Source organism: Ascaphus truei, chromosome 7, assembly GCF_040206685.1.
Source record: "Ascaphus truei isolate aAscTru1 chromosome 7, aAscTru1.hap1, whole genome shotgun sequence".
Lineage (NCBI taxonomy): Eukaryota > Metazoa > Chordata > Amphibia > Anura > Ascaphidae > Ascaphus > Ascaphus truei.
Genome location: NC_134489.1, coordinates 99,199,415 through 99,218,942, shown reverse-complemented (window position 1 = coordinate 99,218,942; position 19,528 = coordinate 99,199,415). Strand labels below are relative to the sequence as shown.

The 19,528-nt window shown below is 45.4% G+C and overlaps 1 protein-coding gene across 1 annotated transcript; it reads right to left on the bottom strand.

Moving 5' to 3' along the window:
* Positions 1-797: 797 nt before the first annotated feature.
* SLC23A3 (solute carrier family 23 member 3) lies at positions 798-18,572 on the bottom strand. The gene is made up of 12 exons (XM_075609632.1): positions 18,241-18,572; positions 16,040-16,191; positions 14,795-14,886; positions 13,550-13,623; positions 10,696-10,877; positions 10,375-10,495; positions 7,876-8,071; positions 7,150-7,403; positions 3,898-4,003; positions 2,610-2,777; positions 2,127-2,222; positions 798-1,508 (listed from the first exon to the last, which is right to left on the bottom strand). Exons 1-12 carry the CDS (start codon positions 18,337-18,339, stop codon positions 1,201-1,203), a joined length of 1,848 nt encoding a protein of 615 aa, XP_075465747.1. The 5' UTR covers positions 18,340-18,572; the 3' UTR covers positions 798-1,200.
* Between the last annotated feature and the right edge of the window lie 956 nt (positions 18,573-19,528).

Sequence of the window (19,528 nt, the reverse complement as noted above, 5' to 3'; positions counted from 1 at the left end):
ATCTGATGACGGGGGTGGACCTCAGTTGTACTTCCTCTTCGGTATGGGCTGAAACACACTACATGTTTCGCCGTTGTTACGGCTTCATCAGCCCATACCGAAGAGGAAGAACAACTGAGGTCCACCCCTGTCATCAGATCCGGAAGTTCGCTTAACAACCGGAAGTGACGCAACGGGAGTGCCTGGCGTGGACGCGAGAGTATTGCGGTGGAGCAGAGGATAGTGAGGAACTGAAAAGGATCGCGACCAGATGAGCACCCACTACCTATAATATCATACTGCCTACCTCGATCATATGAAGTGTTGGGGGCTGGTGGCTGCTGTATACACAGGGAACATCCACCCCTTAAGTTGGATGACTGCCTGAATTTGACTGCTTTATTGTGAGTAGTCATTTTTGAGCTTTGTTTGCACAAATTTATTCACAACAGTATTACACTATGTAGTGTTTCTTTATTTCATAACTACGAGACGAGCTCCCCTGATTTGTTGGAGGTAGAGAGCAGGTTGTCATACAACTCAGGCAGGCGTCTGCCACCTGCTCCCTAGCCCCGGATGCTCGTATCTTCCAGACTGACCTTCTCACTTCACATTTGATGGATTCTAAAGACGGGAGCCCGGACACCACTGCGAGATGCGTGTTTTTGAAGTCCTGCTGCTGTTCCTACACGTAGTGTAAGGCAAATCAGATTGCTGCTTGGCTGGCAAAACAGGTGAGTAACTCAATGTGGCAAACGCCTTGCCGGTACGTCTGGTAGTAATAGATGCGGGAAGAGGTAAAGAGGAGGGCACAGCGGTCTTGCAAAATGGAAATTTATTTAGTCATAGAAATCCGACGTTTCGGTTGCAACACGCAACCTTCATCAAGGTGAGAACTGTAAAAGCAAGGTACAAGATGCGGCCCAAATTTACTAAACAGCGTTCTGCCATAAGACATGTTTCGGGGTTGGAAGACACCTTTACAGACTGTTAACCTGAATGTGCTGAAGAATATCTTCCATGACTGAAAGTGTCTGATGGGAGAAGACTGCGTAGTAAATATGTCCTGTAATGCCAGGATGTTTAGATGGACCAGGCCTGTTTTGAAGTCATATAGTGTACGTTGAAAGATACACAGAACATGCAGGAGCTGCAATAGAGAACATTCTCTCATTGTACAGTCACATGTGGCAGGAGAGGTGACACTGAATGGTTGAGAAGTTAGTTGGCCGCTGTGCAGATGTGTCCCGAGGCTGCTGTAGGAGGGGTTTGTATTCCTAATACCCGCTCTGGATCTGTCCCCGGAGGTGTCAGCAATTTATCCCCTTCCCCCTCCCCAGCTGGCCCTCTCTCAGGTGGCGGGGGGCAGAGCTGACTGCAGGGGTACACGGCGGGGAAAAGGCGAGTCAGGGCGGGTGGGAGCCCGTACACACGGGCCAACTCTTCTTCTCGTCCCCTGGGTGTGCCTTCCCCGGATCCGGGTAGCCAGAGTGCCAGGTTTGAGTGCAGACCTCGTTCCTGGAGGGTTCCTGCATGGGGAGAAGTTCAGTTTCAGAGCACAGGTAGGGACATTATTAAGGCAGGGGGCAGCTACAGTGAAAACACGTACAATACAGAGACACTGTAGTTCACAATGTACAACCGGCGTGTAAAACAGGGGTGGCCAACACCAGTCCTCAAGGGCCACCAACAGGCCAGGTTTTAAGGATATCCCTGGTTTAGCACAGGTGGCTCAATCAGTCCTTGCATCAGCGTAGGTGGCTCAATCAGTGGCTCAGTCTGAGCCACTGATTGAGCCACCTGTGCTGAAGCAGGGATATCCTTAAAACCTGACCTGTTGGTGGCCCTTGAGGACTGGAGTTGGCCACCCCTAGTGTAAAACAGCATAGACAGCGAAGTCATCCTGCAGTGCACCCCGATTGCTGGTTCAAGTGTCGTTATTCTCCTGCTTACCATTTTCTGTTAACCAGTTCACTTCTAGTGAAACCGGCAGCGCAAAGGGGGACGTGCCCGTGTTGGGGAGTGTTAGCGGGGGGCATGCCATGACCCACATGTGACATGAACACGGTGTGCTGTCCATGCAGTACTGTGCATACAGTATGAATCTCACGGTAAATACATATCAGCCATGCAGCTCCTCCTCTCACCTGCAACTGTGTTATCCAGAATAAAGGAGAATAATGCACCCAGGAAGACAGGAACGGTCAACAGGGAGCGCAGGAGCATGTCAAGGGGATGCCAGCCTGGAGCGAAGCAACATGGGAGAGAAGGGGGAAGTCAGGGTAACACCAGGAGGCAACGAAAGCCACCTTCCGGCACATTCACTAAGCAATCTTCTGCCGTAAGACACCCTAATGCTGGATGACACCGTACAGCCCACTGAAGTCAGAAGGCTGTTTGGTAAATATGGTGTCTTTCAGGGGTGGCCAACTCCAGTCCTCAAGGGCCCCCAACATGTCAGGTGTTAAGGAAATCCCTGCTTCAGCATAGGTGGCTCAATCAGTGGCTCAGTCTTACTGAGCCACTGATTGAGCCACCTGTGCTAAACTGGGGATATCCTTAAAGCCTGACTTGTTGGTGGCCCTTGAGGACTGGAGTTGGACACTCCACGTTTGGTTGAAGGTCCTCACCTGTGGCCAGTTGTCCTGGAGATGCCTCCAGCCACCGTGGGACCAGCAGCGCCATAAACATGGCGAATCCCACAATGAAGATGTTCCTTCCGGAGTCTATATGCGCATACTGGAAATAGGAGATTCCAGCCCCCACCACCATGGAGAAGGTCAGGCACAGGACTCCTCCTGCAAGGACATGGTGGGGAGACATACAACGTCTATCCTCCTCTGGGAAAAGGTGACTTTAATTCCACAGGATCTGACCTGCAAACCCGCCACAGAATCACTCTGATTCTCCTCTTTGTCAGTAAATGAAAAAACCACGTGTGGTACAGTTGCATGTCTCAAACAGGTCTGCAACCCTGTCTTTCCCCATTATCGCTTGGCAAACTGTGCTTCCTCTGCAGACAGGGCTTCTGTGTAATGACATGCAAATTAGCACAGTATGTCACCCTTTGCTCCTTATCCATTTTAACATGGAACCCTATAAGCGTATACCTGCCGTATTACACAGCTTTTGGGCAAACACAGGTGTCCTGGAACCTCTCTGCATGTTTGGCTTCCCTGTTCTGAGGCAGCCATTGCTCCTCAGTGTAAGTTGCAACATTGTTGCTTTCCTCCATTGCTCCCAGCCTGTTGCCTTGGCAACGCCCCTTTGCTTGTTCCAGGCTGAACAGAAAAATCTACTTCCTTTTCCAACCAACAGCAATAGTGAGTAGTTGCACTTTTCATTGTTCCCCTAGACAGGGATTCTTTTTTTTACCTTTTCCCTACAAATGTTACCTGCCATTTATTTTATTCCTTCTGTTTTCCCCCTCCAATAAATGTTACAGCAAATAGGACTCTGTGTGCATGGAAAGGAGACGAGTTTAGCTACCTGATCCTACTTGCTTGCCACAGTGGGCTTGGGCCAGAATAACAGGTTTGTAGAACTGTCTGAAACATGCAAATGCATCACAGGTGGTGTTTTTATTTACTGTACGGTGGAGGGGTTATGCCACTTTCTTTACCCCCCATAACTTTTTTAATGTCTGGTTTTAGCCCCTTTTCGCTGGATATGCTTCTCATGTCTTTCTAAACTCAACGCAAGAGAATGTCAGGTGGACACATCTCCCTCGCTTTCCATCAATCTTACAGATATTATTACTTTTTATATTTGTTGGGCAATATGGTTTGCGGAAAATAATGTGTTCCATTGAGTGGTCGAAATAACGGTGTATAAACCTCAAAATGAAAGATGAGGCGCGGGTCTGATGCTGAGAGGGCAAAGAGGGGAGATACGTTTTAAATATGACGGGTCACGTACCATGAACGGCGAGGGGGATGCTCATCAAGATTTCTGACAGCTTTGGAGAAGACCCCAAGAGGACAAACAGCAATGCACTTAACTGCACAGAATGGCGTGACCCCACCTGAAGGAAAAACATGACACCCATGGAACCAAGTGAGCTCATAAAGTGTCACCATCTGATCTCTTCCCAACGACCTTGAAATGCAATAATATACTGAGTTACAGTGAAAGCGACGTGTCCGTATCGCTTTTGCCTTCCGATTTACCCTACATTTATTTAGAAAACCTTCTGGGTCTTAGAAAAACATTTGGGAATGAAGATTTATGTTTCTCTTCTCAAAATCCTACTGTAGCCCTGCCCCCCCCCCCCTCCTCCTCTGGGGACTACTGGTTTGGTGAAGGGGTTGATGTTTTAAGGGGTTACATGGGTGGGATCCCCCTGGGTTCCCCCCTCCCCTTTCTATCACGTGACCAGTGATGTCACCATAGGGAGTATAGAGGGTATATACAGCTCCCCCCTTTATTCCAGAAGCAGGTTCTTCAGAGCTCTGACTGGGGTCTTCACTGTGAGTCCTGTAAATAGGTTTGTGTGTATAGTCATGTGTATTAAGATGTGTCCTATCACCATTTGTTGTTTTCAGTTAGGAACATGCCCTTTAAAATAGTTGTGGGAGAGGGATGCCATTTGTCTGGGTCCCATAGAGTTGCCCCTACCGCAACCTGACCGCTACTGTCCTCAGAGTTGCAGAAACTGCAGCTTGTATTCAGATATAACCTCCCTGTCCAGGGGTTCTCATCGCATCATTTCCTCCCTAGAAATGGTTCCCACCGTACCCTCTGTAATGTGCCACTAAGTGCCTCCCCTGAATAGGGGTACTAACTACCAGGGGAAGATGTGTTGTAATACATTGTTTGCCACAAGTTTTCTGTCGAGTAAAAAGTATGTAAATACCTGTGGAGCGCTATTGACTGTGGTCAAATAAAGTACCTTTTTGTTTTATAAAAAGTTCCTGGTGCCTATCTTTTTCCCCCATACTTTCAGCCATGCCCATCCCGCATGTACCCAACACCTGGTGAAGGCCCTGTGAGACTGAGCAATGACAGTGTGTATGACCAATCTGATGTGAGTGAGCTCCTGTAGAGCCGGGTACAGAGGGTCACACTACTTTCTGTGTTCATTCTCTAAAACAGACACCACGCAAAGCATCGTGGGGTGGAATCGGCCTTCTCAAGTCTTTTCTGCTCAGATGTCTCCCGTGAGAGCATTCCACAAAACCTACACAGGATTTCATGATGAGGCCCAAGAGGGCAGAACTCCAATATAACCAAATGTATTGTACCACAAAACGGGCACAATAAAAAAACGAAGAGGTTCTCACCACAACTACCACGTTTTATTCCACTTAACCATGCATCTGAAATGGGATTTACAAAGAAACTGTCCGTTGTCAGTTCTTGTCTGTTAGAACCACCGATACTGAAGGCTGAATGTATTGTACGCTGCGGCCAGGTTGTTGGCTTACCAGACCCGTTCTTGCCACATGACACCGGTCCCGTTTTCTCTGCACTGGCTGCCTGTAACGTGGCTGACATTCCCATCCCTACACAATCAGGGTGCTAACTACCTGAAAGAGATCCTTGTTCCTTCTCCCACTCGCTCATGTCAATCCACAGGTGAAGGACTCCCAAAAGTTCCCAGAATCTCCCTGACTTCCTTTGGGGCCCGAGCTTTTAGCCGCCCTGCTCCCACTCTCTGGAACTCTCTGCCACGTACGGTTCGAGAGGGCCCCTCCCTGGGAATCTTTCAAAACACACTCAAGACTTACCGCTTTACAGAGGCATTTGACGAGTGAACCACAACCAAACATTCAATAATTCCAGTATCATTCCATTCTATATTGGGAGAGGGAGTGGCTCAGTGAGTAAAAGACACAGACTGGCACTGAGAGTTTGGAGCAGGGGAACCTGGTTCAATTCCTGGTGTCGGCTCCTTGTGACCTTGGGCAAGACACTATATCTCCCTGTGCCTCAGGCACCAAAAACATAGATTGTAAGCTCCACGGGGACCTGTGCCTGCAAAATGTCTCTGTAAAGCGCTACGTAAAACTAGCAGCGCTATACAAAAAAAACATGCTATGCTGCTATATTCTGTTCCTCCTATCTACTATATCATTTGGAAAGTTGTCTGTTCGCTGCGTTTGGACCCCTCTTAAGATATCGTGACAAAATTTTGCATGACGGTTCCTGAGAGATCAAGGAGTAGATTTTTGTCTATGTATGGATACAATTGGACGCCATTTTGTATTAAGATGGCGGACTGAACCTTTCAAAACTGCACTGATTTTAACCAAATTTGGCAGCATTGTAAGAAACTGGACTGTATTTAGAAAATCCATTTTTTGCACAAATACAGCTTTATGTGGGATGCTCCAGAGTGGGAACTGGAAAGAAATTGTACGTTTTTGCGCCTGATGAAATTTTTTTTTTTTAAAAGATAGTGTACCCAACAGCAATAGAACAACAATACATAAAACATTTTTCATTAAGAAACTAAAAATATAAATGATCCATTTATTAATCTCAGTATGTTTTGGGTTCTTAGAATCTCCGAGTAACGCCGGGTACTTTCCGCGAGTATTTTTGTATCTTGTGGTTGGTTTCTTTTATTGCTTTAAATAGTTTCCTTTTATTGTTTTGTACCCGTTAGCTGTAAATGTGGGGAGCGCTTTGAGTCGCGTTGGGAGAAAAGTGTTATATAAATAGGAGGCCGTATTTGTCCTGGGAAAACCCGGGACAAATGTTTCGTATGCGAGGCCGGCGAGCGCCAACTGCACATGCGCACAAGCAACCGGCGAGCGCCAACTGCACATGCGCACAAGCAGCCGGCGAGCGCCAACTGCACATGCGCACAACCGGCGAGCGCCAACTGCACATGCGCACAAGCAGCCGGCGAGCGCCAACTGCACATGCGCACAAGCAGCCGGCGAGCGCCAACTGCACATGCGCACAACCGGCGAGCGCCAACTGCACATGCGCACAAGCAGCCGGCGAGCGCCAACTGCACATGCGCACAAGCAGCCGGCGAGCGCCAACTGCACATGCGCACAAGCAGCCGGCAAGCGCCCATCGCCGATAAAAACCGGGACAGTGGCCAGAAAAGTCGGGACCCGGGGAAAAAACGGGACATCTGGCCACCCTAGATATAAATAAAGTTATTATTATTATTAATAATAATATTACAGCAAGAGAGGGCATTTCCCATGTTACCTGTGTGAGTCCGGCCATGCCAGCGCTGGGAATGCTGGATCCTGCTCCACAAACACTGCCCAGAACTCCAGACAGAATATTCCCAATCCCCTCCATGCAAATCCCCCGGCTGCAGGCGTGTGGGGGGACGGGGGGACAGCGCAGCATCCGAGCACACACAATGTAGCATCCCAGGGAAGACAGGCTGGAGGTCAGAGCCAAGGCCAGGCCCACACTCAGACTCCTGGCACTGAACTGGGGCAAACCCCAACCAACTGTGGGGACATGAGCAGCAAGATCAGACACCGAGCCATTGTGAGCGACGTCTCCACCACTCTGCCTTCCACCCATCCTATCCCATCCCAACCTGCCCACGTTCTATCCCGTGCTAACCTCGCCCGCCCTTTTTATGTAACGTTTGCTTACCATTTCATCTTGTGCTACCCAGTGCCCTGATATATTATCAGATGATAATGTGATCATATCATTCTATTCTGTACTAACTAATCTGTTCCAAAATATTCTATTATACTCTAATTATAGAAACGCACTGCAATTTAGGACCATTTGGCATAGTCTGCCAATTTCCCCTCCTCACTACAAGTCACTGGCTTTATTGGGCATTTCCTCCCCCCTGTGGTTCCTTTGTGTCTATTCTTGGCTTCCATGAGTCCTTTGCTTGTATTTGACCCATCCCTTCTTCTAACAGGCTGCTCACTTTACATTAACACTTAGTGTTCTTCATACCCAGAGAGGGGATCTGAAACCACGGGCTCAGTTCCAAGGAGCTCCCACCAAGGCCAGTGATGGGACGGTGGGCGTTTGTGGTGATGAGGTTTGATTGATTGTGTGCTAGTCTGACTGCACTTTGAAGCTCTTTGTGCTCATGAACCAGTCTCAAAACGCTGCAGACAATCCAGATGCCAGACGTCGGGAGCAGCATCTGTCAGAACCATGAAAGAAAGGAAATAGGTCACATACAAGTACAAGCCCTCCACATGTTTCCCTGGCGCACGATATCTGCAAAATACATATGTACAAACCAGAAGAAAGAAATAGAAGCAAAGAGCATCCCCACAGTGTAGTAAGTTATGTATTGGTGCCTTCGTTACTAACCCACTGATACATACCCTGCTACACTATGGTATTCCTCTGCACTTCTGGTTTTTTACATGCACATTGGACCTCTGTACTAGGGAGCTGCAAACGTCATTTTAAGAACATTTTACAGACTCTTTCATACCATTGTGACTCTCCAACTTTGTAAACCAGCGTTTTGAATTCACTGACAGTTGTTTTTAAGAAATATAATTGTTTGTACTACAGACTTTGAGTGCTAGTTCAGGACTCCTTATATATGTGAACCCCCCTACCCCCCCCCCCCTTCCCCCGGGGACTTTACTAATTAGTGTAAGGAGTTTACGGTCTTAATGGGCTAACCGGGTGAGATCACCCTAGCATTGCCCCTCTCCATCATCTGATGTAGGATGTCTTGTGAACAGTGATGTCACCATAGGGAGATAGATGAGTATATAGCTCCACCCAATGTTCTAGAAGCAGGTCCTCGGAGTTCTGGCATAGGGACTCACCGTGAGTCCTGTAAAATATGTTGAAGTGTATAGATATGTATTTTAAGAGAGCGTCTTTTGTCCCTATTTATTGTTTTCAGTTAAGGAACGTGCCCTATTTAGTTGGCGCCTATAGTAATGGCCCAATATTGCTCTCATTCGGGAAGAGGGGTGAGCATGTTCTTAGCAGGAGTTCTCAGAGTAGAAGCTCCAGAGCATAATCGGATCGGTCCGACCGGAAGGTCTAATATACATGGACGAAGTATGCAGTACACAGTAAGGGGATATTGATCTCAGAAAGCAGGGTGTACTCCCAGCAGGGGCCCGCTTGAGATGGGGCATTATTGATGCTATGCAGGTGATTGTCAATCTAACCAATACTAAGGGAAACAAGCATAAGTACCTCCCCAGCGTAGGAGTGAGAACTACTCGGAGAAGAAGCACAGAGTAACTTTATGATTTGCCACCAGTTAATATGTCTAACGTGTATGTCCTTGTATGGCGACCCGTATAAACGGATGTGAATAAAGCTCTTGTTTATACTATAAAAGTTCCTGGTGTCCATCCTTATTCTATCTGCATATCCACGCCCAGCCTGTACCCAACCAGCACCCTGACCAGGTCTGAGAGACTGAGCCCAGCCTGTACCCACCCAGCACCCTGACCAGGTCTGAGAGACTGAGCCCAGCCTGCACCCACCCAGCACCCTGACCAGGTCTGAGAGACTGAGCCCATCCTGCACCCACCCAGCACCCTAACCAGGTCTGAGAGACTGAGCCCAGCCTGCACCCACCCAGCACCCTGACCAGGTCTGAGAGACTGAGCCCAGCCTGCACCCACCCAGCACCCTGACCAGGTCTGAGAGACTGAGCCCATCCTGCACCCACCCAGCACCCTGACCAGATCTGAGAGACTGAGCCCAGCCTGCACCCACCCAGCACCCTGACCAGGTCTGAGAGACTGAGCCCATCCTGCACCCTAACCAGGATTGAGAGACTGAGCCCAGCATGCACCAACCCAGCCCCCTGACCAGGTCTGAGATACTGAACCCAGCCTGCACTGACCCAGCTCCCTGACCAGGTCTGAGAGACTGAGCCCAGCCTGCACCGACCCAGCACCCTGACCAGGTCTGAGAGACTGAGCCCAGCCTGCACTGACCCAGCACCCTGACCAGGTCTGAGACTGAGCCCAGCCTGCACTGACCCAGCACCCTGACCAGGTCTGAGAGACTGAGCCCAGCCTGCACCCACCCAGCACAGTGACCAGGTCTGAGAGACTGAGCCCAGCCTGCACCGACCCAGCACCCTGACCAGGTCTGAGATTGAGCCCAGCCTGCACCTACCCAGCACCCTGACCAGGTCTGAGAGACTGAGCCCAGCCTGCACCGACCCAGCACCGTGACCAGGTCTGAGACTGAGCCCAGCCTGCACCCACCCAGCCCTCTGACCAGGTCTGAGAGACAGAGCCCAGCCTGCACCCACCCAGCACCCTGACCAGGTATGAGAGACTGAGCATTGCTATGCATATAGTGCAACTCTATGTAAACTCCTTCAGAGCCGGCGAGGAGGGTATCATACCTATTTATACACTGGACATGTGTTTATGACTTGAGTATGGAGTATATGCCCTTCAATGTAAGTCTGTATTTATGTGCGTGTCTATATATATATGAACATACAGATAACATGCGTAATACTGGAACATGTCTCCTTTTGATGCCTTTCCTTGGTTTCCAGGAGTAGACAGGCAGGTAGCAGGAGCCCAAGGTCTGTGACAGCAGCCCAGTCATACAAATGAGGCTGTGAAAGGAACACAGAGCTTGTGTCACTGCCCGGAGTTCTATCAATGACACAATGTACCCAGACGTATTATACCACTATGTGGGGTAATAGAAGCACACAGGCTAGTAACCCAAGAGACTCAGTCTCACTGCTTGGGGAGCACTTGGAGCTATAGGCTACGATGGCTACTACCACTTAGCACTGGGCGGCACACATACAGCATAGTGACTCCCCAGCTGGAGGAGGAGAAAAAAGCTGCCTGTTTGTAGCAAGAGAGTCCAATGATGGAGAGTGTGGGAGCTATAACCATGGGGCCACAGTGCTGCAGGATCCAACCCCAGAGTCCAGTCACACCAAACAGCACCTGCAGTATGCCTGAGACCAACAGGGCTCCTGACACCTGCATAGGGAGAGAAAGCACTGGTTATACTTTGTACTACTATATGGAGCAGTTATAACCTCTATGCCAGGAGTGCACAACTCCAATCTTCAAGGGCCCCCAACAGGTCAGGTTTTCAGGATATCCCTGCTTCAGCACAGGTGGCTCAATCTGGCACTGATTGAGCCACCTGTGCTGAAGCAGCAGAGACTGATTGAGCCACCTGCACTGTAGCAGAGACTGATTGAGTCACATTCGCTGAAGCAGGGATATCCATACAACTGGACCTGTTGATGGCTCTTGAGGACAGGGGTTGGCCTCTCCTGCTCTATGCTAACGATGTGTTATTTAAGCTAATGAAAAGGCCGCTTGACCTCGTACTAATGATATCATAACATGCTGTAGGAAGTGTCTACTACACCGTGACATTATGACGAGGTTCTCCTTTCTACTCAATAGTACTGTCCCAAATAATAATGCCGTTCTAACCAGTGGTACAGCTAATGGCATCATAACATGCTCAGCTAATGTAACCAGTAGTAAGACTACATCATTGTAGCCAGTAGTAAGACTATATTGCCCCCAGTAATCAGTAATTGTAACCAGTAAACTCAGTAATTGTAACCAGTAGTAAGACTATATAATTGTAACCAGTAGTAAGACTATATAATTGTAACCAGCAGTAAGACTATATAATTGTAACCAGCAGTAAGACTATATAATTGTAACCAGTAGTAAGACTATATAATTGTAACCAGTAGTAAGACTATATAATTGTAACCAGTAGTAAGACTATATAATTGTAACCAGTAGTAAGACTATATAATTGTAACCAGTAGTAAGACTATATAATTGTAACCAGTAGTAAGACTATATAATTGTAACCAGTAGTAAGACTATATAATTGTAACCAGTAGTAAGACTATATAATTGTAACCAGTAGTAAGACTATATAATTGTAACCAGTAGTAAGACTATATAATTGTAACCAGTAGTAAGACTATATAATTGTAACCAGTAGTAAGACTATATAATTGTAACCAGTAGTAAGACTATATAATTGTAACCAGTAGTAAGACTATATAATTGTAACCAGCAGTAAGACTATATAATTGTAACCAGCAGTAAGACTATATAATTGTAACCAGCAGTAAGACTATATAATTGTAACCAGCAGTAAGACTATATAATTGTAACCAGCAGTAAGACTATATAATTGTAACCAGCAGTAAGACTATATAATTGTAACCAGTAGTAAGACTATATAATTGTAACCAGTAGTAAGACTATATAATTGTAACCAGTAGTAAGACTATATAATTGTAACCAGTAGTAAGACTATATAATTGTAACCAGTAGTAAGACTATATAATTGTAACCAGTAGTAAGACTATATAATTGTAACCAGTAGTAAGACTATATAATTGTAACCAGTAGTAAGACTATATAATTGTAACCAGTAGTAAGACTATATAATTGTAACCAGTAGTAAGACTATATAATTGTAACCAGTAGTAAGACTATATAATTGTAACCAGTAGTAAGACTATATAATTGTAACCAGTAGTAAGACTATATAATTGTAACCAGTAGTAAGACTATATAATTGTAACCAGTAGTAAGACTATATAATTGTAACCAGTAGTAAGACTATATAATTGTAACCAGTAGTAAGACTATATAATTGTAACCAGTAGTAAGACTATATAATTGTAACCAGCAGTAAGACTATATAATTGTAACCAGCAGTAAGACTATATAATTGTAACCAGCAGTAAGACTATATAATTGTAACCAGCAGTAAGACTATATAATTGTAACCAGTAGTAAGACTATATAATTGTAACCAGTAGTAAGACTATATAATTGTAACCAGTAGTAAGACTATATAATTGTAACCAGTAGTAAGACTATATAATTGTAACCAGTAGTAAGACTATATAATTGTAACCAGTAGTAAGACTATATAATTGTAACCAGTAGTAAGACTATATAATTGTAACCAGTAGTAAGACTATATAATTGTAACCAGTAGTAAGACTATATAATTGTAACCAGTAGTAAGACTATATAATTGTAACCAGTAGTAAGACTATATAATTGTAACCAGTAGTAAGACTATATAATTGTAACCAGTAGTAAGACTATATAATTGTAACCAGTAGTAAGACTATATAATTGTAACCAGTAGTAAGACTATATAATTGTAACCAGTAGTAAGACTATATAATTGTAACCAGTAGTAAGACTATATAATTGTAACCAGTAGTAAGACTATATCATTGTAACCAGTAGTAAGACTATATCATTGTAACCAGTAGTAAGACTATATCATTGTAACCAGTAGTAAGACTATATAATTGTAACCAGTAGTAAGACTATATAATTGTAACCAGTAGTAAGACTATATTGCCTGAGTAATCAGGGATATACTCAGTAATCTGAACCAGTACTAAGGCCGTCTCATATTCTTATACGATGACATCACAATGTGCGTAGCAATTATAACTAATAGGTCATCTCGCAATTAACCCAGTTGCAATGTGCACTGCAGAAGCAGAGAACAATGTACTCTGCCCTGATCACAAACGATGTGCCCTGTGCTCTGCTAATAGTTTCATAATGTAGTCACTAAACCAAATGATATGTCTGTCCCCCGTGACCCCCCAATGTGTATGAGAAGTTACGCCAACCTCTCTGATTGGCTGCATGCCGCTCTCTGGGCGGTCACATTCTCGGTCTGGGCAGAGCAGGGCTCCATGTGTCTCTGAATGGGGGAAGGGAGGGTTTATTATAGGAAGGGAATAAACATGTATTTGTATATCACACACGAGTATCTTTGCTCTACAGCACTGCACTTTTGTGCAAATGGTTTATTTGCGTACTCATACTTCAGTGCTAACATCAGCTACTTATCCCAGAGAAGGGAGAGAAGAGCAGGGGTTTCCCTGCACTCAGAATTTTGCATATCATTACCCAGAAGCCCTGGCTGCAGTGGAAGCCCTGTATGCTAAGAGATAATGGGGAAAGGCAGGGGTGCAGACCTGTCTGAGATGTGAATGTGTGACACGTGGGACTTCTATTTACTGGAAAATGTAAGAAACTGGATGATAAATGGCTGCCTTCTTTTCCTGGAGAAAACTAGATTTTCTTTCCGGTAGCGATAACGAGAAAGCCGGACCGTTTCCCATATTCAATATGGTAAAAGAGGGATTTGCACACACTGTTAGCAATACAGAACCTTAAATTCACTTGAATGGAAGTTATTAAATCATTCGTTTCCTTCCTTCCCACCATACTGATTAGGAGTCAATGAGATCTAACTAGTGGGGATTTGAGTCTCATGTATCCACATACAGTTCACAGGAGCAGGCCGCTCATTACCTTTAATTGGTATATCATTCTGTTTATGTAATTTATATAATTCTGGTTCCCCCATTATACCACGCTGCAGAATATGTTGGTGCTTTAGAAATAAATGATATTGATTAATAATATGATTATTCTTATGTATTGTATCTTCTGCGTGTGATGTTCTATCTCTCTCATACTGCTAAGTAGTGGCTACACTGTTGGTACAACTACATGCGACAAATAAGTTCTTCTTCTTCTTCTTCTTCTTCTATCCTTTCACACCGAATCCACACAATCATTTCTCTTTCACACTTAGGGACATGGGGCCATATTTACTAAGTGCTGCTATGCCATAAGACACATTTCGACGCCAGAGGGCACACAATGGCCTATTCATTTTATGGGTCGGAAATTGTCTTTCTACGCTGGAATAGGGCGCCACGTGGCAAAGCACCACTTAGCAAACACGGGCCTGATCTCTTCCTCTCTTATTCCTAGAGGTCAGCGTGCCCTTGGCTTCCAGTTTTACAAAGCTCCGGGGAAAGCCGCCCCTCCCCCCCCCCCCCCCCGCGCAGAAAGCTCACCGTTCCTGGAGGTGCCGTTCGAAGCCGTATCTTTGCTAAGAATCAGAGTCGGGATAAGAAGTTCGAAGGTGGGAACCTGCAGCAGAGGCAGCCTGCAAAAAGGGGGGTGTGGGGGGCGGCATGAGAGGAACAGTGTAACAACAACAGCCCATCCTTGTTCAATAACTAGGGGGATGTAGATATCAAGCTTACACAGATTGTATTCTTGCTGTGACACTGACTCAAATATAGGCATTACCAATGTATGTTTGAGGGGCAATGTATCAGGGTGCAGATAACCTATTACTTGAATTTCTCATTAAAATTTCAAGTACTGTGCCTGTTTTTTTTTTATAATGATGAGATTTCTCATTCTATTCAATAGTAGCATCTCCTAAATAATAATGGCATCATGTGCTCACCCATGCTAACGTGCACATGCGGCTGTGTCGTGGATAATTATGACATTAATATGTGCTCACAAGGCATTATCATATACAGTAGCTATCCTCAAACTGATGAAACCCAAAAGATCGAAACTGGTGTTTTTGAGGTTAACTGGCTATGCACTTCTTTCAGCCAGGCTGGGCCGAAAAGCCACTGTGTAATGCGGCAGGCATAAGCTTACAGGGGTCAATTTCAAAATGGATTTGAAGCAAAAGGTGACTCATTTGCATGTCATTTCCCAGAATCCCTTGCTGCAGTGGAAGCACTGTATGCTAGGAGATGATGGTAAAAAGCAGGGTTGCAGACTTGTCCAAGACATGTGAATGTCCTCAGAAATTATCTTTTCATATTATGTGCTAATTTAACCAGTACAAAGACTGTATTGCCCCTAATGATGACATCATCATATGCTCAGTCCCTTTAACCAGTAGCTAGGAGAAACAACCTGACTTAATTTTCAAAAAGGGTTATGTTACCCATTTTCATTTTAAAATGCAATACTGTGTTTAGGAGATAGGAGCAGTTGACATATAAAGATGGATGTCTCCTATAGCTCATTATAGTCTAATGCTTGCCTGATATTCTCTGATAAAACACATATTTGTTTAAAGAGCGGGAATTGCGCAGGGCGAGGATACTAGAAATATGAGTTAAACTCATGTAAGATTTGGGGTGAATTGCTGCTTTAGTAGAACTATCGTTTTCGTAAAAAAAAAAAATAATAAGTTATTGAAAGGGCAGGTTTGTAAATAAACAAGTGGAGGTTCTCAGATAATTCGCTCATCACTGCTAAGAAGGGAGCCTTGCAGGAGGAAGTACCTGGTTCCCAGACTGCTTTGCAAAGCGGTGGCAATGCCGCAGGTAAAAAGGGTGCTGGCCAGCAGCCGGTTCTGGTCCAGTGGTTCCAGTGGGCGACTCTGGAGAAGCAGGTAGTGGCAGGTACATAGCAGGGAAGCCTGGACTATGAGGTGCTGGGGGGACAGAGTGATACCTGCAATAATTTCCTGTCTCAGAGACACATTCTCCTGGACCAACAATGCATTCCCGAGGCATTTCTTCCATCATAGCACATACCCCCTCTAAAGAGACTTCAGAGGCACCTATCACACTGCAGACACACAAGGGGCATATAGCTTATAACATCTTCACATTAAAGCTGCAGTTCAAGCAATATCCTACGTGTGTTTGTTTTAATAAATCAGTTCTGTACTATGAGAAAATACTTGTAGCATTTTTTTAAACTAATTTTAAAGACATTTTTAAAGTATTATAATGTAACAAGCATTTTTGTTTCTATATCAACCATTTACAAAGTCACATCCCCTTCCTATTCTGAGACAGGCTCTGGCACACCCCTTTTGCCCTCTCTCTAGCAGTGCGCCAATTGTATCTAGCGCCTGCCTGGTCACATGATCTTCCCCACAGAACTTTGCATCCTGGGTATTCTTTTGCAGCAACAACGCACCTTCTCTTTCCTACTTTTTGATACTTAGAATAGAGGAAATTATTCTATTTGTCTACCCCGTGGACGGAAGCACACCTGGGGACCCCTCACCTTTGGACGGAAGCACACCTGGGGACCCCTCACCTGTGGATCGCATGGACTATGCAGCACTCAAAGTGAGTTATTCGCTTGCTACATGTTTTCCTGTTCAGGACTTTATTTGTTTAGACATTTTGGTACGTTATAGGGTGTCATTATACTCAATTGTCCTGGTATCATTGTATACCATAGCGTCACTCATCAGTGAGCTCACTATCCAGGATCGCAACCCAGTACCTGTCTTCTATCAAGCTTATGTTTAGGGGTCCCCCCCCCCTCACAAGTATCTGGTTATTGATTTATCCATTCACACTATGGCTGTGAAGTCGATAGCACTACGCATATACCAGGTTTATTTAACGGCAGCCTGTACTGCAGCTTTAAGACCATGTACTTCACATCACGCCCTCCCACAGAAAAGGGATTCATACCTCACTACCAACTTACGCTGAAAAGAAAACATAGCTTTCATTATCTTCCACGTGGAAACATCAAGGTCACATACAGTATCTGTACCAACCTCCTACAGAGGTATGAGGAACTCACACAACTTGGCTACCCCATACCGACACCAGGAACACATACCTTTTATTCATTCAATAGAGAGAGATCAGGAACCCCTGACATTTATTCATTCAATATCAGGAACTATTATTCATCCAGTAGAGATACTGTATCAAGAACAGAAATATCTCCTCCTCTCCCACAAAGACATAAAGGCACCTGGGCAATGTATCACCCACCTTACACTTAAAGCTGCAGTTCAGTCAATATCCTGCATGTGTGTTTTTTTTAATAAATCAGTTCTGTAGTAAGAAAAAATACTTTTAGCATTTTCTGTTTTTAAAAAAACAACTTTGAAAGACCCATTTTCTTGTATTCTATTTTAACTGCCATTTACTAAGGCACTGCCCCTTCATGTCCTGTCACAAGCCCTGGCACACCCCTTTGTGAGCCCTGCCCTCCCTCTTGCACATGTCAGTGCAGGAGTGCTCATGAATATTCATGAGCTTCCACTGACTGACAGAAGCAGAAGAAAAACATATCCCTTCACTAATGATGTCACCAAATTTCACCTATCAATACATGGAGAACGAATTGACTGGCAGCTATACAGTTCTTTAGGTAATTAGAGATTGCCCACATGAAACTATTGAAGTAAAAAAATAAATTAAAAAATAAAAAAAAGACTGAACTGCAACTTTAAAAGATATTAGGGTCACAGAGGGGGTGCTGATCAGGGCACTATTGCATGGAAGATCCATCGACTTCACTGGGAGTTTCCCTGTGATAGTGACCCATTCGGAACTATTGCAGTTTAATGAATAACCCCCACAGGCATCATGTAGTAGCCAGGCAGTTTTATAGCCCAGACGAACCTGCGCAATGTCGCACTCAACCCTGCGTGTCTTTAACCCCTTGATTACAGGTGCCCATCTCTCCTCCTACCCACCGAGAGGTTTCGGCCTTCCCTTACCTGCACCGCAAACATGAAGCTCAGCAGCCAAGGAGGCGTATGATGCAGCCGGTAGGAAGGGAGCCGGGAGGCGGCGGTGCCGCAACAGATCATAGACATTTTGTTTCGGCGGTGGCGTCTCAGTGGCACATCAGGGGAGCAATTTAACCCTCTTGTACGCTTTTCTGAGTCAGCAGGTTGGGGGAGGAGCGTCACAAACAAGACCCTGTCCAAGTGACCAGTCTGGACTGCCAACCTTTGTATGGTTCTTGAAGACCTGTCCTTTGATTAGCTATTAACTCTGGTGTTCCACCTGCGTGCACAAGGGCTTACCAAGAACCCATACTTCTCTCGTGCTGGGAGCGTGCCTGAGTTAGGAGCTTGGTTATGGGGGGGGGGGGGGGGGGTTAAAACCTGTCCTGAATACCCAGGATATTCCCATGGGAAAATGAACATGCTGCAGCATAAAACAATACTAAGTACAATATGTCTTAGTAATTCCAACATTATAAACCAAAGCTTCTTCTCTGTAGATAACACCATAAAAGATTATGGAAGCTTCTCTGAGAATTACATCTGTGGCTCCTAATGTCTGCCTCTAAAGTCCAATTACCAGCTCCAAATACCAGTAGAATAAGCACAGAAATTAATGACATTTAGGTCCATATTTACTAAACTCCTCCCTTGTTATTTTAGCAGAAATATACCAAAACAGGTATGGCTGACTCCAGTCCTCAAGGACAACCAACAGGTCAGGTTTTATGAATATCCCTGCTTAAGCACAGGTGGCTCAGTCTCTGCTTCAGCACAAGTGGCTCAATCAGTCCCTGCTTCAGCACAGGTGGCTCAGTCAGAGACTGAGCCACTGATTAGGCCAGCTGTACTGAAGCAGGGATATCCTGAAAACCTGACCTGTTGGTGGCCCTTGAGGAATGGCGTTGGCCACCCCTGTGCTACAATATCATGCTGTTCAAGCATGCAGTGCAGTATCATATCAACATATCAACTCCACAGTGCAGCTGTATCTGAGCCCTGAGAAAGCATTTTAACCACTTAAGTGCCAGTGCTCTGCAATGCATTGTGGGCCCCTCTGGAGGTCCAGATCGCTTCCACCAATGACTTTCATGCTTTGCAGGACAATCAGTGGTCGCCGGGAAAATATTTCAGCAGGAGCCTCAGAGAAATTGAGTGCACGTCTTTTTTGTTGTTGTAATGTTCTGGGAAAGAGTCCAAGACAGAAGGGGTTCTTCGTTAAACTGCGATGGTGCCGATCAGGCTCTATTGCCTGGAAACTCCCATTGACTTGAAT